Here is a 24,552-nt window from a genome sequence, read left to right as displayed (position 1 = left end):
TGTTTCTACCTTGGAACACACTGGCTGTTGGACACCACAGTCTTCCTGGTTTTCTTCCTATCTTTCTGATCATCTCTTGTTCTTCTCTGTACACTTGTCTTCTGCCTGGCTCTTCTTCAATGACTGGTTGGCTCGTATTCTCTTTTCACTTGGTATTCTCTTAGTCATCTCAGAACATGACTTTGGAGACTAGGTAAAATAAAGGAACCCATGCTTGTGTGGTTTCTAAGCTACAAACCAAGTCATTGTCTTTCCTTGGATGTTTCAAGGGACTTAAATTCAGCATGCCCAATGTAAACACTACATAACCCTAACCCCGGAAAGATATCAAGCAAATACCTCTTCCATTGTCCCCTATGTCAATGATACCCATCTCTGTCCAGTTGTGCAAGTCAAATGTCTCACCAGTAATTGACCCATATCCAGTCTATCACCACCTAAACATTCTTTAAATCCACTCTTCTCTAGCTCCACTGGCACCACTTTAGTATAGGCCAAAGTTTTTCAACCTTGGCATTGCTATTTGGGGCCAAGTAATTTTTTCTTGTGGAGGCTGCCCTGTGTGTGGTAGGATTTTTAGCAGTACCCCAGCCTTTATCTACTAAATTCCAGTAGTACCTTTCTAGTTCTGACAACCAAAAGTGTCAGAAGCACCTTCTTCCCCACCTCCCTAGGTGTCTAGGGCAGCTGTGGGCCAACTATGGCCCGCGGGCCGGATCCGGCCCATTTGAAATGAATAAAAATAAAAAATAAAAAAAAAGACCGTACCCTTTTATGTAATGATGTTTACTTTGAATTTATATTAGTTCACACAAACACTCCATCCATGCTTTTGTTCCGGCCCTCCGGTCCAGTTTAAGAACCCATTGTGGCCCTCGAGTCAAAAAGTTTGCCCACCCTTGGTCTAGGGTGTTATTACTTCCTACTTGAACTACTTCTGAATCCTTCTTAATGGTCTCTCTGCATTTACTCTGACTGTCCTGTGGCCCAATTTGCATACTGTCATCAAAAGAATCTTCTCAGCACAAATATGAGTTGTCAAACGCTGGAATCAGTCTAAATGTTTTTCAGGAGATAAATGGATAAAACTAGTACATCTATAAAATGGAGCACTATTCAGCAGTAAAAAAATAACTAACTATCGATACACCCAGCAACTTGATGGGTTTCAAGAGCATTATGCTGAGTGGAAAAAAGCCTATCTCAAAAGGTTATATGCTGCGTGCGATTCTATTGATGTAACATTCACAAAACGAGAAAACATTCGAGAAAATTTTTTGCCAGGACTTATGGTTGGTGGAAGCATATGACAGGATGTGACCAAGGGGTTTCCTGGGGGTGACAGAATAGTTCTGTATCCTGATTGTGATGATGGTTATGATGCAACTTCATCTAACTATACTCACACACGCGCACAAATATAAAAACAGGTGAAATCCAAGTAAGGTCTATGGTTTGATTACTACTATTGTACCAACGCTAATTTCCTAGGTTTTATCATCGTACTCGATTATATAAGACTAGAGGTCCAGTGCACGAAATTCGTGCACTCAGGGCAGGGGGTCCTTCGGCCCGGTCTGTGCTCTCTCGCAGTCAAGCATTCCTTGGGGGATGTTGGACATCCTTAGTGCTGCCACAGAGGTGGAAGAGGCCCCCGCCACTGCCACTGTGCTTGCTAGTTGTGAGCCCCGATCAGGGCTTCTGGCTGAGTGGCACTCCCCTTGTGGGAGCTCACTGACTACCAGGGGGAAGCTCCTGTGTTAAGCTTCTGCCCCCTGGTGGTTGGTGTGTGTCATAATCGGTCATTCCGCCATTAGGTTGATTTGCATATTAGCCTTTTATTATATAGGATGCTGTTATTGGGAGGAGCTGGGTTAAGGGTACTCATGAGCTCTGTTCTATTTTTGCATCTTATTGTGAATTTAAAATTTCTTCAAAACGTTAAAACAAAAGACAACAATGTCACATCCAGCTTAAATGCCCTATAGTGATTTTCTGTCCTTAAAAAAAATTCCTGCCCAGCTGGTGTGGCTCAGCGAGGAGGTCACGGTTTGATTCCCAGTCAGGACACATGCCGGGATTGCGGGCTCAATCCCCAGTAGGAAGCATACAGGACACAGCTGATCGATGGATGTTCCTCTCGCATCGATGTTTCTATCTATCCCTCTCCCTCTAAAAATCAATTTTAAAAAAACATTTTTAACAAAATGAAACACTTACTAATTCTTTAAAATATTAAGAAAAACAACCCAATTCCTTAACCTGGCTTATAAGGCTCAGCACTGGAGCCTATGTCTCCAGTCCTCATTCTTTTCTGTTTTGTGCCCCATGGGATTTCTTAATGTGTCTTATTTCCTCTACCTTGTCAGGGCCTGTATACTTCCTATACATTCACTTTTTTTGTCTTAATTAAATTCTGCACATTCTTCAGAACCTTGGGGGACCCTTTCCTGACCTTCAGGTCAAAATAATTCCTGTCATACAAAACTGTCTCACACCCAGAGCACATACCTCAGGCTACAATTCTTTGTGCATTGGTATTACTCTTTGATTTTCTCCTGGACTGTAAGTATCCTGTTTTTGCATCCATTGTTTTTCCAGAGGTGCCAGTACAATGCTTCGCAAGTAGTCAACCTTTACTGAAGGATAAATGAGTAAAAATATAAAAAACAAATTTGGTGTATTTAGAAGTTTTGAATTTATGCTGGAGACAGGCTTGAAATTTTGTAATTTATAAAGGAATTTTTCCATATTTTGTCATCATTATCGTCTGTTAGGATTCTGGTATCTAGTGGCATTTTTTCTATAGTTAACTCTTCTAAAATTCTGACATCATTTAGCCATTAATGTGAGGAAAACCGAGAATTGAGCCTATTTTATTATTTTTCAGTGTTAATGGAAGTAGCCCACATACAGTGCTTTATTGGGTAAGAAGAAGTGTTTCAAAAATACTGATTTTTATTTTAAATGTAATAGTGACTAGAACCCAGATATAAATCTAAAATGCATCGCCCTAGCTGGTTTGACTCAGTGGATAGAGTGTTGGCCTGCAGACTGAAGGGTCCCGGGTTCAATGTCGGCCAAGGGCACATGCCTGGGTTGCCAGCTCTATCCCCAGTGTGGGGTGTGCAGGAGGCAGCTGATCAATGATTCTCTCCCATCATTGATGTTTCTCTCTCCGTTTCCCTCTCCCTCTCTGAAATCAATAAAAAATATATTTAAAATAAAAATAAAATGCATGCGTGTGACAGAAAGTAAATTAGTAATTTACTGTTTGAAATTATTGGAAGAGTAATTATAGTTAACATAAAATCATAATGATTAATTATATAGTCAACATAAAATTATTTCCCAGTAATAAGTATGTCACAGATTGCCTATTTAACATTCTTCCAGACTGTTTTTTTTTTTTTAGGAATTTTGACAGACCCTTCATCTGGAAATAAGTGGCATTGTAAACATAAAGACATCTGTCTCTTAATGATTATTCTTTTGTTTTTGGTATATTTCTTTATTATTTTTTATTATCTTTATTGTTGAAAGTATTACAGATAAATCAACAAACACGTGCTGGCAAGGGTGTGGAGAACAGGGAACCCTAGTACACTGTTGGTGGGAATGCAGACTAGTACAACTAGGGGAAAACAGTGTGGAATTTCCTCAAAAAATTAAAAATGGAATTGCTGTTTGACCCAGTGATCCCACTTCTAGGAATATATCCTAAGAAGCCTGAAACACCCACCCGAAAGATTATTCTTTAAAATTATTCTCTAACTATACAAGCTTTAAGAATACGCTTTGACTACTGTGTAACACTTATTACATTTTTATAATTTTACAGTATATCATAATTGAAGAAAAATGATGGAAGAGAGTGGAATAGAGACAACACCACCTGGAACTCCTCCACCAAATTCTGCAGCAGGACTGGCTGCTGCTACTGCTGCTGCTTCTGCTGCTTCTGCCGCGATGTGTTCCACCCCCATTCCTTTGGGTACATGGAGTTGTCTAGCATATAGTGTTTTTTTTTTGTGTGTGTGTGTGTTTTTGGTATAGCAAAGATGGAGTTTTATTCAAGAAAAAGTACAGACTCCCACGTGGGGAGAGGGCACCAGTTCCACAGAATGGACTCCCACATAGGGAGGGGGATAAGGGTCCCCGCATATAGTGTGTTTTAAGGATAGTGAAGAGACTTCTCTTTTCTGTGTCAATTTAAAAAATGCATATATTAAAACTTATTTTATTAAGTCTTTTTGGGAGTTGGAAGTCATATTTGTTGTATATTTTAAATTGCACATTTTTTAAATCATGGGATATGGTCTGTTATATTTAAACATTTTGCAAGAAGGAAGTCATGAAAACTATGTGTGTTTCCAATTTTGTCTTTTTTTTTCTCTTCCCTTTTTCCTAGCTGCAACCAGTTCATTGTCTTCTCCAAATGTATCTTCTGTGCAGTCCCTGCCACCACACGCATCCTCTACCCCTCAGCCATCCCTTCCTCCTGTGAGGCCTTCAGCATCATTGCCTTTTGTGCCTCCTTCACCAGTTCCTTCTGCTCCACCACTTGTTACCGCTATACCACCTCCTGTGTCTCCACCAACTGCTGCAGCCTTTAGTAATCCTCCTTTATCCCCCTTCCCAACTTCAACTTCTGCCCCAAGTACTCTTCCATCTGCGCCCCCTTCGGGTCCTCCTACATCAGGATTTTCTGTCGGATCAGCATATGACATTACAAGGGGACATGCAGGAAGAGCTCCCCAGACACCCCTGATGCCGTCATTTTCTGCACCTCCAGTAACGGGTAATCCTCTCTTACTCATACTTTGAAATAAGTGGTTACAGCTAATGTTTTGTTTTTCAAATGTTTTGTTTTTCAAATAATAATAAGATATAATTTGCATACCATGTAATTCTCACATTTAAAGGGTGTAATTCATTAGTTAATGTATTTTCAGAATTATGCAACCGTGACCACAATTTTAGAACCTTTTAATCACTCCAAAAAGAAACTATAAGACTATTTGCAGTCACTCCCTACTTCCTCCCAAATCCTCACAGCCCTAGGCAACCACTAATGTACTTTCTGCTTCCGAATTTGCCTATTTTGGACATTTTATGTAAATGGAATCTTATTATATGCTGTAGCCTTTTGTAACTGGCTTTTTCATTTGGCATATTTTCAAGGTTCATCCGTGTAGCATATGTCAATACTTCATTCCTTTTTATGGCTGGGTAATGTGCCATTCAACGGATATACCATATTTTGTTTATTTAATTCATTGGTGGTGGTTTCTACTTTTTTGGCTATTATGAATACCTCTTCCATGAACATTTGTGTACCTCTTCTATGAACATTTGTGTACAAGTTTTTGTGTAGACATATTTTCATTTATCTTGGATATGTACGTAGGCATGGAATTGCTGACTTTAAAAACCACCACACTGTTTTCCAAAGCAGCTCTCTTACCGGCCATGTGTAGGGGTTCCAGTTTCTCTGCATTAATGTTTTAAACTCATTTCTTGGACTTTCAGAGTTTCCTATTCTCATGTTTTTGCTATTTAAATTATTAAAATAAAGCTGATGTAGCTTAGAATATGATTTTTATATGTTGTAAAACTTAGAAGTACATGATTAGTATGTGGACTGTCAGACAAAATTCCAAAATTTTGCCCTAATATTTTGTGCACTTATTGAGAAACATCAAGGTGAAATTTGAGGAATTTTTAAAACTTTACTTAAAAGCTTCTGTGTGCTGTAAATTGGTGGTATTGGGTCATTTCCTTTTCTAGGTCAGCTATACCTTCTATTGGCCTCTCTGGAATGGTTGTTAGAAACCAATATTAAAACTTCATCCTTGTTATTTTCTGCCTATCATTTCTTATTTTAGGAAATGAAACAACTTTGCTGTAATTTTTATTATCCAACTTTGCATATCAACCTTTACAAATAATTTTTTTTGTAGAGTAAAAGTATTATACCCATGTTTATGTGTATGTGAATTTTCTTTTTGAGTTTAAGTAGGGTATAGAGCAGTGATGGTGAACCTATGACATGTGTGTCAGAGGTGACACGCGAACTCATTTTTTTGGTTGATTTTTCTTTGTTAAATGGCATTTAAATATATAAAATAAATATAAAAATATAAATCTTTGTTTTGCTATGTTTGCAAATATCAAAACATTTCTATATGTGACACGGCACCAGAGTTAAGTTAGGGTTTTTCAAAATGCTGACACGCCGAGCTCAAAAGGTTCACCATCACTGGTATAGAGAGTATGTGTACTAATTGTTATATGCTTTTATGTGATGGGCTTGGGTGCTTACACCAGTGATTATTATGCACTAAACAGATTAGAACTATAGCTGACCACATCCAAGTGCTAAATAGAGTAAATGTGAAATAATTTTTTTTTCTTGTTAATCCTCACCTGAGGATATTTTTTCCATTGCTTTTCATAGAGAGTGGAAGGGAGGGAGGGGGAGAGAGTGAGAGAGAGAAACATGGATGTGAGAGAGAGACATTAGCTGGTTGCCCTCCCATATGCCCCTAACCAAGAGTGGTGAGTGAATCTGAAACCCAGGTATATGCCTTTGACCAGGACTCCAACCTGTGACCCTTCTGTGCACGGGGTGGCACTCTAACCACTGAGGAACACTGTCCAGAGCATGAAGTACTTTTTGCTTGTTATTTTATTTGTACATTTTCGGGACAATTGGTGTAAGCCTATGGAAAAAAAATTTATTTTTTGGAATTTTGTTTCATTTGTATTTTATAAAATAGTTTTAAGTGATTCTTTGAGTTCATAACTCAATCTTGAAATGCCTGGGTATACAGATACATTATTTAAGCTGTTTTAAATTGCTCATCTCATATATTGTATCTTCTTTTTATAGGAAATCGTTTATGGAATAAATTACATATATTAAACATTTTTGCCATTAACTAGGTATTTTGCCAGCCCCCATTACTCAGCAAGCCAGTTTGACACCTCTGGCCCCGGGAACTGAAACCACCTCAGCCATTACTTTTCCAGAGGAACAAGAAGATCCTAGAATTGTTAGAGATCAGGATGAAGCATCTGGGAGTGGACTCTGGGGTTTTATCAAGGTGAGCTTATTTACTTTAAAAACCATGCTTAACTTTTATGAAACTAATAGGCATTCAATTAGAGAGAATTTTGAAAATATAAAATGGTGTAAAAGAAAAAATGATTTTTATTCTCTTTACCAGTTTTCTATAGTTTCAGTCTTTTGTTTGTGCATATCTATGTGGATGTTAATCTCTTTAAATAAAAATCAAATTGGGGTAGTGCATGTGGAGATGTCTTTTGTTTGTCTTTACCTACGGTATATCAGGAATATCTTCCTAGCCATAGCATATTTTCAGAAATTTTTTCTTTCTGGCTGCTTTGCCCTACATGTCATTGCATTTATTTCCCATATTTTATTTTGCTAATGTGATTTGGCATTTTCTAATTGTAATTCTTATCAATAAAACTATGATGAGTGCTCTTATATGCAGATCTTTGTGTTCATCTGTTTCATCAGGATTAATTCCCAATATATGTGCAAGTGAACACTTTAAAAATTACTGATACAGGGGTAAGAGATCAACCAAAGGACTTGAATGCATGCATATAAGCATAACCAATGGACACAAGACACCGGGGGGTAGGGGAGACTGGGGGAAGGTCAAGGGGGGAAAAAGGGAGACATATGTACCACTCTTTGTAGTATTTTAAGCAATAAAACAAAATTTAAAAAAATTACTGATACATATTGTTGTCCAAGAAGGTTATTCCAAAATAGACTGTTACAGCATTTTTCACTTTGCTAGCAATGATTATGTTGAAGTACAATATTTTCTAATTTGAAAGGCAAGAAAATACCTTGTTTTAATTTGCATTTCTTTGTTACTGAATTTGAACTTTTTTTTCAGATTTATTTACAATTTAGTTTTCTTTTGAGAAATCTCTGTTCTTTGCTCAGTTTTGAATTGGGATGACTTTCTTAATGAATTCATAAGATCTGATAATTGTAGTAAGAATATGCTTTTTGTACAAAAGTTTCTAAATTTTCAGGACTCATTTCTATCAGTCTTCTTTCTTTTCAATTTTTTTCATGATAAAAATGATTTTTTCCAATATTAATATATGATAAATGTTTTTCTTTGGTTTCTTAATTATTTTTTTATACTTGACAATTTAACGTAGCTATACCTACTTTAATATATGAGGTAGACGTCAATTTTAATTTTCTTTCAACCACTTAATCGACTATTCCAACATAATATCTCAGAGATTTGATATGTCACCTTTATCTCAGTTACTGAATTGTTGGTTAGTATCAGCTTCTGGGCTCTGCATTCTATTCCACTGCTCTGCCTGTCCTTGCAATAGTTCTACACTATTTTAGTTTTTGTAACTATTAATATTCATTGAAAGCCTACTCTGTGCTGAGGTGGGGACGGCAGAGTGTTTGTTGATGAGTATGCGAGGTCAGTTTCAGGTCTCTGCATCCATAAAGATACATCAGTATTTGGTTATGTATAAGTTTGCTAATTTCTCTGTTCTTTAAAAATTTTCTTTACTATTTTTTCCATTTATTTTTCTTGGTGAAATTTGGAATCACTCCATGAGTACCCCCCACAATCCCCCACCAATATTCTGCTGGTGGCTTGGCTGCAGTTTAGTTGTATATTAAACATTTTTAGGTATTAGTATGTGGTTGACTGACTTACCGCATTTTTCATGTTTCATGAAGATGGCGTTTTTCTAAGCTGTTATTTTTTCATATCTCTCTCTGCTTTTTAAAGGCTTTCTTTATATTAGGACTGTCACTTTTCTTGTGAAAAGCATACCATTATGTCAGTTATCAGTTGAATACCCAGTTTTGCTCTCCAGGTTTTATGAATAACTTCTGATGTTCAGCATAAGGTTGGTTGACAGTCTTCAATGTCAGTGTTAACGAACTCATTGTTTTTTCTGAATCACTTTAGTGTAATGGTAGGTTGGAAGAGGTGGGATCATGGTTGTTAGCCTGATGCCATCTTGAGTCATTGCTCTCTCAAGAATCTTTTACCATGGGAGAAGTGTAGCACGGGAAGGAGGTACTCAGACCTGGCTCCTTATTTCTAATACGTGGTTTTAAGAATCAGATGGGTGCAAGGCCTGTCGAGGGATCACTTTGTAAGTTATATAAAGATCTGTTCACTATGCTGTAGATCTGAAACTAATGTAATATTGAATGTTAATTCTAATTGGAAAAAAAACACACAGTCCAGAGGCCTGGCTTAAAAGTGAGACTTTGGGTATGAACAAAACAAGAAACAGGAAATAGGACAAAGAAGAAACTCTGGTAAAACATAGCAGAATATTTTATATTAAGGTAACAGGTAGCTGCTTTGGGGAATAGATAAGAATGTTTTCACTATTTTTATTTTTTTATTAGGGAACAAAGTATGGGTCTATGGAGACATCTGATTACAATCTTTATTTGGGAACTTGATGGACAAGTTTTGCCTAGTCTTTTAGATAAATAAGTGAAATAACATATACATAGAAATTAAGTAAATATATATGCATACACACATATGTAGATACAATATACATACGTCACAGACCAGTGCTACTAAAAATGTGGTCTGCAGTTTGTTGTGGGTTTGTGATAGATAAGAAGAGAAATTGAGAGTAAGCATTTTGAAATTTAATAGCAATTTAACATTGTTATAACCTTGTGTTTCTTATATTTTATAAAAGTACGGTTTTGTGATGCGTTGGAAACCTAAATAATTTATTTCATTATCGGGTGATCATTGTTTTCTTTGCTTAGAATGGGTATTTATATGTTAATTTGTTTTATGCAGGGTGTAGCTGGGAATCCTATGGTGAAATCTGTGCTTGATAAAACAAAACATTCTGTAGAAAGCATGATTACAACGCTGGACCCTGGCATGGCTCCATATATCAGTATGTACTTAAGATAGACTAGCATCTGCCATGTATTTTAAAAGTATGTGCTAATATTAGCCATTAATTGGAAATCCACAGGTCTTAAAATTGGTAGAAATCCTCTTAATAGTCTTATATTGATTGTCCAATCTTAGTCTTGGTATTTTTAATTCATCTTTTTCTTAATCACCATTAAATGTATTTTGAAAACTCCTCAGAATAAATTTTGGAGGAGTAAAAACAGTATGAATTACTAGTATGCATACTTACTGAATTTAAGTGTAAATGTGACTAGTCATTTGCTTTATATGACTTACTTTATTCACTGTTGATATTTGAAGTGATGCTTTGTTTATATTTGGTTTTGACATTTCTTCAGTTATCTATTTTAAATAAGTATATGTTTAACGCAGTAATAATATTTTTAGAGGAAGTTAATCTATTAATAATACTGTAGATTACTGTAATTACTTGTTGTGAAAGCTGTTTTATCCATTTTTGAATCTTCATTACCAAGAATCCTCCAGACAGTTGACATAGACATGCAGTCTGCTCTTTAATTTTTCATGTACATATCCAGTATGTGAAAAAATATAATCGTTTAGCAATATCAGTGACCAATTATTAGTAATTCTGTTTAAGGTAATTTACAAGCCAAAGCTGTGTACCAGGTATCTGAATATAGGTTTTTAATGGCAATAAAAAGTCAATAGTTTCTTGTTTTTTTAAAAAAATTTATTTTATTGATTTTCTACAGAGAGGAAGGGAGAGGGATAGAGAGTTAGAAACATCGATGAGAGAGAAACATCGATCAGCTGCCTCCTGCACACCCCCCACTGGGGTTGTGCCCACAACCAAGGCACATGCCCCTGACCGGAATCGAACCCGGGACCCTTCAGTCCCCAGGCCGACGCTCTATCCACTGAGCCAGACTGGTTAGGGCAAAAAGTCAATAGTTTTAATGAGTCTTGACTAAGTTGGTAGTTTACTATGTAGTAAATGTCAAAGGACAAAATCTAACAATGATAAGTACCATTTGTTAAATGCTTGCTCTGCCAGGCACTGATTGTACCAAGAGCTCTGCAATGTAGGTATTATTTTCCTCAAGTTTTAGATGAGGAACCTGGGTTCAGAGAGATTTAAGTTATCCTAGGTCATACAGCTTGGTGGAACTAGATTAAACCCATATTCAGTTTTTGACAACTAACCACTTTGCTTCCCTTGAATCAGGAATTAAATCAGCTTAATTATTTTTGGAGTTTATACCTGCTAAAGGACATAGAAATCTGGCCCTATCATGCATATTGATTTTACGTATTCATAATAATCAAGTTTGACAATGAACATATCATGATATTCTCCACAAGCTCCTATTTTGAATGAGAGAAAGTATTTTTGGAGCTCTTGCTTTTTTAATGGGTACTGTATTAGACTGTGAAAGCCATTATTTTATGTATTCTTAGAGCAAGCCCTGTGAGGTAATAGGTGCTTTTCTATAAAATAAGTTCAGTGACTTCCACAAAATAATGATGCTAGAAAATGATAGTTAGGACTATAATACAAGACCATTTCTCAAGCCAGTAGTCTGCATGACATCAAGAAAAAGTAAAAAAAAAAAACACCCAAGGATGGAGGAAGAGATACAAAGTGAAGTTTATATTATTAGATAATGTAACATATAATCTTAATCAGCTTTAAAAAGTAATACTGAGTATGGAAAAGCAGACACTGTCTTGACAGGAATAGCAAGACCATTCTTATCTAATAAAACAAAGTGAAACGGTATTTTTACTCAGATATTCTTGAAATCATTTGATTTAAAAATTTAAATGCATCATAAAGGCACAAGAGCTATTAGAAATGCTCTAATATATTTTAACACAGTTTAACTTTCTACATTCTTTTAATTAGTTCTCCCTTTGCTATGAAAGGCCACGCTAAGTGAAAGCTTAGTGGAGTAGTACTCAGCTAGAGTCAAGAGAAGTCTCATATGGAAGAAAAAAAACAAGAAAAAAATATGTTTCCTCTTCTCTCTTATGTGAGCTATTGCTTTTAGGTCTTAGTAATGTCTGATAAAAAAAGGGGGGGGATCTATAATAAAAAACTCAGATACTTAGAAAATATTTTCAACTGATCCAGAAGATATTTATTAGGAAAACCATAGCATCGTTTCTGGGGCAAAATATTTTACAATACAGATGGCTTTCTTGAGAAATCTCTCTTACCAGAGATAGCCTAATGCCAAGTAGCAAAGTATGCTGTGCTGAGAACCAGGCCTTTGAATTCAGTGTATCACGAAATGTTAGCTCAAGATCTTAAAAGTAATTAGGCACATTTGATGAAATTACTCTAAATAGTACACAGGTTTTTAAAATAATTGCAATATTAAAATTTTTAAATTCATATTGCTTTTAGCCTTTTTAAATTTCAGGTTTTATAAAAGTTGGCATTTCATTTTTTTTAATATATACTTGCATTATTTGTATTAGGTCAGTAATAGATGTATAATTTATAAATATCCATTTATTTGTGGTATATTTTTTTTCAGTGATGGGGATGTATAATAAAACTTCATCTCCCATATTTTAAACTATTTTCTAGATAAAAAGCATATTTCATGGTAGTCCTTTTTTAGTGCAGAACTTCTGTGCAAGTCTTTGACAGGTTACATCAGTAAGTCATTTTCTATAAATAGTGTCCCAAATATGTGACTTATATTTCACAAGTCAGATATTTAATTCCTATGATTGCTGAAGGATTGGCAACTGTGGCATCCATGTGGTGTTAGAATTTTGTGTATGATAGATATGTCTCTAATAATTAACAGTAGAAAAACCATTTTGATTTACAGCCTTTAAAATGCAATAAATGTGTCTATCTAAAATTTAATCAGAAAATGAAACTTGGCTAAATTAGTAGAGCAATATAATAGAAAATCTGTTTTCATAGTGGCCCTAACATCATTTCTCAAATAGGTATCTATGGAACAGGAGGTATTATTAGATGCTAAAAAAGTGTTCCATGAACAGATTAAGCAAGGAAGTACTGGGTTATAGTCATGATTTTTAATTGTTGGATTTCTCAGAATCTTTATGCTAATGTACCTTATAAATTTCCAAGAAAGAAATATGGTGTGCAGCATCTCCCTAGCTATTTGACTATATCACGCTGTCATCAGGGAGAGCTACTAATATGTTCTGTAACAGTAGTTCATAGAATACAGAACAGTGTGGTGCTGTATTTGTGGCAGATGTGATAATCAGAACCATTAGAAGGTATGTGCCATCTTCTGCTTGCAAATAGATTCCCTTAGATAATGCATTAGTTCTCATTTTTAAAACTAAGGAAAATTTGGTAGTTCTGGGATAAGCTCTTGTTGGAATAAAATTCCTATCATGCATTGTTGTGTGAGCTTAGTAATAATTATGCAAATGAATGTCAACTTATGGTAGTAATTATGAGGATTTGATTATTTTAATTTGGAATTGAAATTTTCTGCTGTTGTTTGTAGAATCTGGAGGTGAACTGGATATTGTAGTGACCTCAAATAAAGAAGTAAAAGTTGCTGCTGTCCGAGATGCCTTCCAGGAGGTCTTTGGCTTAGCTGTGGTTATGGGGGAAGCTGTTCAGTCCAATATTGCCCCACAACCAGTGGGCTATGCAGCTGGATTAAAAGTAAGTAATAGAAGGAAGACCTTCTGGGTATAGAAACTGGCAGTAATCTCTTCATAATTCTGGTAATAATTCTGTGGTCTGTATGGAGCTAAGTGGTTTTTACATAATGAAATGATCAGCTTGGTTTTAATTGGACAACTCTGTAGTGTTATGAAGATATAGTGGACTTTTAAAGAAACCTAAGGTGGGTTTTTAATTGGGGGAGTGAGTAAACATGCAGAGAGCACAAAAAGAAAATGAGTCCTAAAAGAGATATTCTTAACCCAGTGTTAACATTCAAATTAATTACTAAAGAGATAGTAACCCTCAAGTCCCATAAGCTTTTTATTACTATCACTATTAATAATACTTTACACTTACGAGTATGTATTTCTTTAGGGTTAGGAGCCTCTAATTACAGCATTTTTGCCAACCAATTAATAGATAACTTTGTTTTATGACTGCTATGTTTAAATACAACTTAATGTATATATTTTATTCATTAACAGTAACCTCTCATAGTTAACAGCACTAAATTCATGACTCTTAGTATAAGTCCTTAGAGTACAGGGTAAGCTCTAGGGTCTTTGGGTATCTTACTTTAGTACTGAGATAATTCAATGTGGCCTCTATACCACCTAATTTTTGATCCCCTGTACTTTTTGAAAATAAAGTTAAAATTCCATTCTCAGGATATTGGTAGGGAATGATATTAAAATTTCTATAATTGTGACTCCAAAAGATGCCACATTTAATTAATGTGGTCAGAGGATAAGAGAGGTGAATATGACCCCCTCTTCATTTTCTCTTCTGGATTCCGTAAACAAACAAAAAAAAGAATTTGACTTGTCTACCTAGCTCATTTCTATATCTCTAGTAGGTGCTAATTAATTTCAGTGAAATATTTTATGACCCTTACGAAGTATAAAGTGCAGTGCTGTAGGATACCAAGAAATGAACAGTTTCTGTTCCCTAGAAGCATAAAATCTAGGAATATTTTGTTATAGTGCATAGCTGAGATATCACCTTCAAAGAGTTAGGGGTGAGTCTCTAAGTATACCCCTAATCCATTAATAGTTTTTACTGAATTAACATTTATTTCAACTTTATAATTAAAATTCAGCCATAATTACCTCTTGGGAGGAGTGAATTAGGTAAATTTATAATATCCAGTATAAAGAACTAAGTTTATCTTATTCATTACATTTTTTTCCCAAAAATTATTTAGATTCTGAACATTAGCGATACAGGCCTTCAGAAGCTCTTTCTTTTGTTCAGTTTTCATGTAGTTAAGTTCTTACTACAGGCCTATTAGATTAGACACTGTGCTATATACTAGAGATGTAAGAGTTAAGAGTAAGCAAATACACACAGTCTTGATTTATTTGTAAATATCTTCTTTCATCCTTCATCTTTATAAGTTAATATCTTTATTCATTCTCATCTAGTTTTCACTTTCTGTTTATTTCAGTTATCTCTGAAATAAATTCAGTTGTCTCTAGAAGTATCTTAGCTTTCTCAGTTTTCACTTGAATAGGAATTGATCCCTTAATCTCATTCACTATTAAGCTCTGCTGTCTAAAATAAAAATAGGTATTTAACTATGGCTAATTTTATTTAGAAATAACTTTTCATCTTGCTTTTTGAACACATTACTCATGATCACTGTTAATGAAATGATTCAGATAAAAATAGTAAACAGCAACCTTGTTTTCATTAGTCCAGTTTTTAGTTTTCTGTAAAAAGATTATTTAATTCATGATCTTGATTTATCTGCATAGTGTTTGTAGCCCCTCAATTTTGTTTCATTAATGGTGATAATATTCCTGAATAAAACTTAAAACTGTCACCTTAAAGTTATATTTAAAGAGAATCAGAAGACTAAACATTTACTACTGATATGATTGCCTACTTAGAAAATTTGAGAGAATCAACTAAAAATCTGGGATTGATAAAAAAAATATTTATTCAGTAGGAGGGTTCCTTGCCAGGTTAACATTAAAAAACAGTTTTCTTATATTAGTAATAACCATTTAGAACATAGAATATATAAATAATTCATTTTACAGTAGCAACCAAAACAATAACGCAAATTGGAATAATTTGGAAGGCATACTCCAAACCGAATCGTGAGAGGAACACGATTGTACTTTTTCACCTTTTGTCTTCTGCATTGTGTGAATCAATAGTTGTGTGTTTGTATAAATGTATGCATGTATTGCTTGTATAATCATAAATTAGTATATTTAGTAATGAATAATTTGAAATGGTTTCTAACCTACCCTGTTATTCAGGGTGCCCAGGAACGGATAGATACCTTGCGTCGAACTGGAGTGATCCATGAGAAACAGATTGCTGTGTCAGTAGAAAACTTTATTGCAGAATTGCTTCCTGACAAGTAAGAGGCTTGTTGTTTTTTTTTTTTTTTCTAGTAATGAGAACTCTTAAGATCTTTCTTAGTAGCTTTCAAATATACAATACAGTATTATTCATTGTAGTCACCACGTTGTACATTATATTCCAATGACTTATTTTATAACTTGAAGTTTGTACCTTTTGATCCCCTTCACCCAGCCTCTGGCAAGCACCAATCTGCTCGTTGTATGTCGTGTTCTGTGTTTTAAATTTGGTTTTAGATTCCATATATGTCAAATCATACAATATTTGTCTTTCTCTTAGTTCCCTTAGCATAGTGCTCTCAGTGTCCATGTGCCTTGTCATAAATGGCAAGATGTCCTTTTTTATGGCTGAATTATATTCCAGTGTCTGTGTACACATTTTCTTTATCCATTCATCCTTCAGTGGACACTTACATTGCTTCCATACCTGGGCTCTTTTAAATAATGTTGCAGTGAACATAGGGGTACGTGTATCTTTTAGTGTTTTATAAATACTCTGAAATAGATTGCTGGATCATATATTATTTTTCATTTTTTGGGACACCTCCATACTGTTTTCCATAGTGGCTGTACCAATTTACATTCCTACCAACAGTTTGTAAGTTTTCTACCTTTTTGATAATAGCCATTTCAACAGGTGTGAGGTGATGTTACATATGGTTTGGGTTTGCATTTTCTGGATGATTAGTGATGATAGGGCGTCTTGTGGTTTTGATTCTGGTTAAAATGCTGGTGGTGTTACAGTTGACTTCACTTAAGTCAACTTACAAGTATCTTTTAAATGGAAAAAGTTTTCATGGTGAAGGATTTATCAGGAATGAGGAAAGGATTTGTTAGTCCCTCTGAGCTTATTTTTTAATTTACTAATAAGCTTTCCAATTGGCTATATAGAAAAAAATTTCCATATTTTTTCAAGTGACATATTAAAAATACTATGCATGACAAACTATTTGAACTTGATCAGTAGAGATTGCCGTTTTTCTTTCTCCCTGGGGCAGGGAGTGAGGTGAAGTTGAAAGATTAGTAGGAAGAAGAGGGGGAGGAGAACTGAAAGTTTCCTCAGCCAACGGCACTAACAGTGAAAGAAATGGAAGAGGTTTGGTGGGTATGATAGGTATTGCAGTTTTAGACTTACTGAGTTGAAAGGGATATCTGGGGGGACATGTTTAGGAGCATGATAGTATTTTAGAGAACAAGACGACCTTGGAGTTCTTCTAACCTGTATTCACTAGCACCACAGTGAATACACAAGAACTTTCCATGATAAGTAATTTTCAATTATTTTATTATTTTTTTATTATTATTCCTCCTCTTGGAATTAAGCCAATGGGGGAATATTATATATTGTTTTTATGGGTTGTTTTCTTGAAAATTGATTAGAAAAACATTTCTTTTTTGAAATCTGTTAATATTTTATCAAAATGATATTTATACCTTTTATTTAGCACATGACTTGAAACTCATATTCTGTTGCAGATGGTTTGATATTGGCTGTTTGATAGTGGAAGATCCTGTCCATGGCATTCACCTAGAAACATTCACACAAGCAACATCAGTGCCTTTGGAATTCGTACAACAGGTTAGTTTTTTCCATTTTCATTATGCTCCAGGGAAGCTTTCAGTATTGTTTCAAAATAAAAATGTGGGCAGATTTTTTGTTGGAAATAGCCTCCTAGCTTTTTTTCCTTCTGTTTTAGTACCTCCTTACTTTTGTTTTCCAACTGTCTTTAAAAAGGTAATATAGTTAATCACTATTTTCCTCACCCTAAGATGAAAAGAGATTTACCTCTTCTGGTTTTATGTTTACCTTTCCCTTATTTTCCCTAATACCTTTGTCTTGATCTTCCTCTTTGGTGGTAAATAGGAACCTTAGTGTAAGGCATATGTCTTTACCTATTCACATTGTTTCTATACTGAGGCATAAATCTGTAATGATTTTGATTCTATATTTTTGTTATTTTTTTCTTGAACAAAATGGAATATAAGTGCTTATTTACATTGGAATCTTTGTACTCAAATGGCATTTTTGTTGATTTTTTTTTATCACATTGTCATCTCAAAACTTTATTGGATTCTCAAGAAAATACATGTATGTACTCACATATAAATTGGGCAGGTGTGTGCATAGAATCCCTGGAAGCAACTTGTGGCTCTCTTAATAGGTTTGCAGCTGAGATGGGGACTAAGAATTGATGCTTGGAATTTTGAAGTTATTGAACCTTTTATTTATACCATAATTTATTTTCAGAAGTACAAGAAAGCATTTTTGTAGATGTTAACATTAAACTCTAATATGAAGGTGATTACAAGATTGTAAGCAAATATTATGCATATTGTTATGCCAATAAATTAGAAAAATTGGACAAAATGGTCGATTTAGTAATTAGGTTGAACCATATGGAATTGCTGTCTAAAAAAGTCAAATATTGGCAGTTTCATATGATTCAGCCTTAATCAGCTCAATGAAGCTTTCCAAAGTCATCTCATTAACCTAATACATATTTATAGCTCTTTTAACACTTAGGAAATTACAAGAGTTTTGGGAGCTCTGCCAAAAATTGGGATGAAGACTATGTACTTCTTATTAGAGTCTACCACTGTGGTCTTGAAACACAGATCCCTTATAGTGAAACAGTCACAAACGATACAGGCACATTAAGCTCCCATTCAGTTATTAATAACTTCTAGTCTTTCATATATGAAAATGTCTCCCAGGGTGGGGCCACTCAGGTTTGCAGGTTTCTATTTTATCTGTTCAGGTTCCCAAAGCAAAGGCGATGTCAGCAATATAGGGCTTCACCCTTGCAGGCACAAGCATGCCTCATAGATAGTGCAGGTTAGGTTTCAGACCACCACAATGTTTTCTGGTGCATGTAAAAGTAATGTTTACACAATACTGTAGTCTAATAAATGCAATAATATCAGTATGTCTATAAAAAACCGTGCACATATCTTAATTTAAAAGTGCTCACCATTATCTGAACCTGGAAAAATGGTGCTGTTAGACTTGCTTGATGCAGGATTGCCACAGACCTTAAATTTGTAAAAAAACAATATCTGTAAAGCAGGAAGTGAAGTGAAATAAAACAAGGCATGCATGTATAATGAAGCTAAGAGACAGTATCACTCTTGCATTGAACCTTTTGAGTTGTTAATGTAATATTTGATTTCCCTCATTACATAAACCATTTATTCATTCTCTTACCCATAGCAACTGTTTTTCCTTCTCTCCATTTATACCCAAACTTTTCTACTTTTGGAAAGGACATTAGGTTTAGCCACTGTGATGGTCCATAGAGCAGGCAGCAATCCCAGTCTAGCAAGTGTATTTCCCTCAGCCCATATGTGCATCCTTTTAACAGGCTAGGTTCCCATTGCCCTCCTGCCTGACCATAGGGCCAGGCCACTGCCTGTAAATCAGTAAAAACTGATGCATAGGGGATTTTACCACTGTTCAATTTTTCCATCACTATTAGGAAAACAGCATGCACTTCAGCCCACCCTGCTGATTGTTTTCACTTTAAGTCAGAGTCGTGGCCTTCCAAATGGGATGTTGTCCATTCACCTTGGAACTGCCATTTGTAAACAAAGGAGTCTTTCACCTGAGAGCTGTTCAGAGGGCACTGTCTATGCAGCAGTTGGTTCCAGCAGCTCCTCGGGTGTCTCCAGAATTGGTCCCACAAGCAAAGAGACTCCCTGCTTGCATCTCCTCCTCGCATTCCCTCGGCAGCATGATCCTATGTAAACTACTTCCATAATATTGTAGGGGAATAGAACTATGAAAGCTCATTGTTCCGGTCACTGCCATCCCATTAGGGCATTTCTTCAGCAGCAGCATCAGTGTAAGTCCTTCAGTCATAAGTGTAGCTTCAATTAAGAATGTCTAATAACAAGGTAGCAAATGCCCCGCAATTGGAAATTCTCTGATCCAAAGTCCCAGTAGTCATTGCTGGGAGGCACTCACAGGTTTTTGCCCCTACCATCACTCCAGCTTCTATCCTATACTGTGTGGGCTGAGGCAGTTGTACTGATTCCCATATAGCATGTCTAATTAACTGCTTGAAGGGCAGATGTACATGCCTCTGTTTTACAATACTAGGTAGACGAAACATTCCCCAGTGAAATACAGTGTCCATCCCCAAAGTAGTCAGGTAAAGGAAACAACGATTTCATGTAAAGGCCATTCAAATATACCAATTCTACTACAAACTTGCATGGTAATTCCATCAACTCTTATGCTTCTAACTGTAGTCTCTGTTAGGACTATCAACAGGGTTTGGTTTTATAATACTAGGTAAGGAAAGTGTTTTCTAGCAGACATAATATCTGTTCCCATAAAGCATCCAGGTAGAGGGACACAACTTATTTACATATACATGCTTAAACATTGAGCTTTCATAATTCTATCAACCTTTACATTTATATTATTTCAATCTGTTATAGCACTCGTCAGGGGAGTCTTGGAAACCTCTTCACCCCATGACCATTTTATTCACTATTGTGACAAAAGGCTCTGTAATGATAAATATTAGAAACTTTGTCATTATAAGGGTGCCTCAGGGGTCAGCAAAAAAAGTAGCCTGCAGCCAAATCTGGCACGCATGCCTGTTTTTGTAAAATTTTATTGGAACACACTCCTGCCCATTAATTTACATGTTTATGGCTGCTTTTGTACTTTAGTAATTGACTAGTAACAGTAGAAACCATCCTGCCCACAGAGCTTAGACTGCTTACTATCTGGCCCTTTTCAGAAAAAGTTTGCTGACTCCTGTGCTCAATGTCTGACCATTGCAGAAGGATAATTTTTATTTTATTTTTAGGAATACATATTGAGAAAAAAACATATAATGCTCAAAGAATAAAGCATCAAAACTGTATAAACTAATATCAAAACTTAGGACATATTGCCAAGTAAAAATAAACTGCATCTAGTATGATCCATATGTTTACATATGTACACATATATACTTTAACATTATATATATTAATAGAAAACAAAACGCAACAAGCTGTTATGTGGTTAACTCTGAAGAGTGATACTGAAAAGAGTGTCATTTGCTTTTTACTTTGCCTTTTTATCTATTGCCATTTAATTTTTTTTTTTTGTCATGAGCTTCAAAACTAAGATACCAAAGCATGTGCCTTCCTTTTATTCCTGCTATTCAGCTCTCCCTGTTCCTTTTTTATCTGTCCTAAAAGTTTAATTCTGTGCTTCCTTACTGTTGGAGTTTGAATGATGTAATTATGCTATCCTGGACTGCATATTATTTTATAGTTATTAACTTATTCCCATGAAAATAAAGTTTCTGGGGGTATTCTACAAATTAATTGAACTATCCTTTTCTGAATGGATTAAAGCCTAATGTGCATGCAATTTCCTTCTTTCTGGTAGGAATGTCATAACTGTAAAGAGATACAATATTTCTATTTTAGTACTAATTTTATTTAGTACTAATTTTATTATGAACCTGAAGTGACAACGAATGTAGAAGTAGAGCTTAGGCCCTCTGACACTGAGCTGTTAGATAAAGTCATTAGACTTAAGACCTTGGTTATATTTTAAACAAATTAGCTGTGTGCAATATCGTGTTGATTCTTTCATAGCTTTGGAACTTCATACAGTTGGCAGCATTAGCTGTTTCTCAGGGTCTATTATCAGTATTAAGAGCAACCTGAGAGACTTTGAAATGTCACAGCTATTTCCAATGATTTTTTAAATGTATTATAAATAATATAAATTTCATTTTTCTATAGGCTCAAAGTCTAACTCCCCAGGACTACAACCTGAGGTGGTCAGGCCTTTTGGTGACAGTGGGCGAAGTCCTGGAAAAGAGTTTACCAAATGTCAGCCGGACTGATTGGCACCTGGCTTTCACTGGCATGTCACGTCGACAGATGATCTACAGTGCAGCCAAAGCAATAGCGGGCATGTATAAACAGCGCCTGCCCCCCAGGACCGTGTGAGAGACCTACCTAGATCCTGAGACATCCCCACCTTGAGCTTGGTGGTGAAGAAGACATTTACTTTCTGAACTTGGATAGCGTCAGTGATCCAGCAGTTTTGGTAATTTTCCTGTAGGCTGCAGTTTTCTTTCCCTTTAAAAAGCCATGGTGTCATGTCAGCAAATGAAAGGAAACAGATCGTTTTTTTGATCATTTAATTACCTGTACTATAGTTCTCAAATATATAACTATTTTTATAGGACAATTTGATACCAGATTTAGAGTACAAATTCATGTGTTAAGAAATGTAACTTGATATGTACTTGATTATTTTGTTTTTCATAACATAATGACATACTCGTTGAATATTCTTGAAAAGCATTGTTTCTTTTAATTCAAGATTAATCTCTCATTCTTTGAAGGTTTTTTTGTGTGTGCACATGATCTCAGGTCTGATACTGAGCGTCTGCTCAACAATTTACCCTAAAAAACCTACCTGTAGAGAGATGGTGCACATTTTGTTTGCATAGTTTTAACATGGGCCAAAACAACAGAATGTATCATTTTCTCTTTGGTTATCATGTACACACATAGTGTGAATAATTCTATATTTTTCTTTTTAAATAACTTCTGGCATCTTACAGGTTTATACTCTGATCATTAGGGTAATACATTTTACTTTTTGATTGTTTTGTGACAACTAAATGGCAAATGATTCGAGTATTTTTTAAATCAGAAGCATTTGAGTTATTAATACTGCTATACAGTATTTCCTAGTAAATTCTGACAACGGCCATTATTTCTGATTCCATTCATATTTTTCCATTGTAATGGAGAAATTTTGGGAGGAAATTATTTTGTTGTTAATGGGATTGTATGCTTCTTATTTAATTAAGGTTACTTCTGACTAAGTTTGCCTTAAACACTACTTTTCCAACTTGCTACATTCTGCCTTTACTTTTAATGGAACTTTTCAAAGAAACTTTTATATGCAATTTGGTTTATTATTTAGTCAATTATGTTGATACTTAGTGAAAGTTTCTTTTTCTCCCAAATATTTTTGTGTTTTATATAAATCAAAATTAGTTTGTCTTACACTTTTAAACTCTATATATGCAAGTTTAAATAACACTTGAGATAGTTTCTTATATAAATGTAATTTATTTACTCTTCTATGCAGTTTTTATAGATAAAAGAATTAGCACAATCTTAATAAAGGGTGTTAAAGCTCTTATCCTGCACTGTCATTACACATAAGGTTTGCTTTGTATTTTTGCAGTTTTTTACCTGGGGCTAATAAGTATTCAGTGAAATTCAAGCTGTCATTCAAGGTAATGAGAGAAAAGAGATGAAACCAGTTGTGGCATAATAGGGACAGAATACTTTTTTCCTCTTTGTTTTCTCCATCTTTCATGAATAAGAGAAGCCTTTCTCTACCATTTGTATATGTCCTTTATTTTCAAAGGTCCCTTTTCTAATAGTATTTTATCATGGCATGGCCTGATGACTAATTATGAGTATGGATGAAGGAAAGTATTCCTAATTAAAATACTTTTGCTACTTCCCTTCTATTACTGGGAAGTTTTACAGATCCTAAAAGTAACTCATTGTCTCTCTCACACCACAGCAGCATTAGCAGGGCAGTCTGCTCGTGTTGGTGTTTTGGTGCTCACCATCGATTTAAGACCATGGTCCTTTTACCCATCATCCAACTTCCCTCTGTTCTTTTCTCTTTCTGTTCATCTCCTTCCAACTCCCACACTAGCATTTCTTAGATTTGGACTGGGAGCTGTTGGCTTTTTCCTCCTTCAAGCTTTTTAGGAAAGAAAACTTACCTTCCACACAGTCCTTTACTGCTATTGTTTTGGTCAAGTTTGTGATTTATTTATTTTTCCTGAAGTGCTCCAGTAACTACTTACTGAATTTTATAAGCTTATACATGTCTTCGTTTTAATTAGTGTGAAAGAGAACAGGTAAAAATGCAGGAAGAGTAATTTAACATCAACCTCAGTTGACAGAGGTACTCAGATTATTCAAGATCTTCCTGTTACTAAGTTTGTCCAGCAACCCTGGACCTAGAACTGTGCCACAAACTTATGGAGTTGGAAAGCTTTAGGCAATACTAGTGGTTTTCTCTTCTGATCTCTTACCATTATTACTTCCCTACTCTTTGTTCCTCTTTCTCTCAAGGAGTAATGAAGAAATTGAGATAAATATATACAAAATGGTAGCAGATAGTAAGTAGATAAGAGTACATACAGATGAACAAGTAGATAAGAGTACAGATGTACATCTATTAAAAATTATGCAAATTAGTGACATACTCAGGGTCAACTAAATTACTTTAATATGTTGTTGGATTTATTTTATTCCTTGGCTAGAAAAAATTCTTAACAGGAATTTATGTTCTGTGAAGCCAAACTTTCTATGTTCTAGAACAGTGGTTCTCAACTTTCCTAATGCCGCAACCCTTTAATACAGTTCATGTTGTGACCCCTAACCATAAGATTATTTTCGTCGCTACTTCATAACTGTAATTTTGCTACTGTTATGAATCGTAATGTAAATACCTGATATGCTATGTGTGTTTTCCGATGGTCGCGAC

At 35.1% G+C, this 24,552-nt stretch overlaps 1 protein-coding gene across 1 annotated transcript; it reads left to right on the top strand.

Moving 5' to 3' along the window:
- Positions 1–3,803: 3,803 nt before the first annotated feature.
- On the top strand, positions 3,804–22,328 carry PRRC1 (proline rich coiled-coil 1). The gene is made up of 8 exons (XM_006764370.2): positions 3,804–3,994; positions 4,412–4,801; positions 6,949–7,109; positions 9,867–9,969; positions 13,463–13,626; positions 15,900–16,003; positions 17,481–17,583; positions 21,759–22,328. Exons 1-8 carry the CDS (start codon positions 3,862–3,864, stop codon positions 21,966–21,968), a joined length of 1,368 nt encoding a protein of 455 aa, XP_006764433.1. The 5' UTR covers positions 3,804–3,861; the 3' UTR covers positions 21,969–22,328.
- The last annotated feature ends 2,224 nt before the right edge of the window (positions 22,329–24,552 follow it).

The sequence above is a fragment of the Myotis davidii genome, unplaced genomic scaffold (genome assembly GCF_000327345.1).
Source record: "Myotis davidii unplaced genomic scaffold, ASM32734v1 scaffold159, whole genome shotgun sequence".
NCBI classification, from domain to species: Eukaryota; Metazoa; Chordata; class Mammalia; order Chiroptera; family Vespertilionidae; genus Myotis; species Myotis davidii.
Note: the sequence above shows the minus strand (reverse complement) of the source record. Positions and strands in the feature narration are given on the sequence as shown.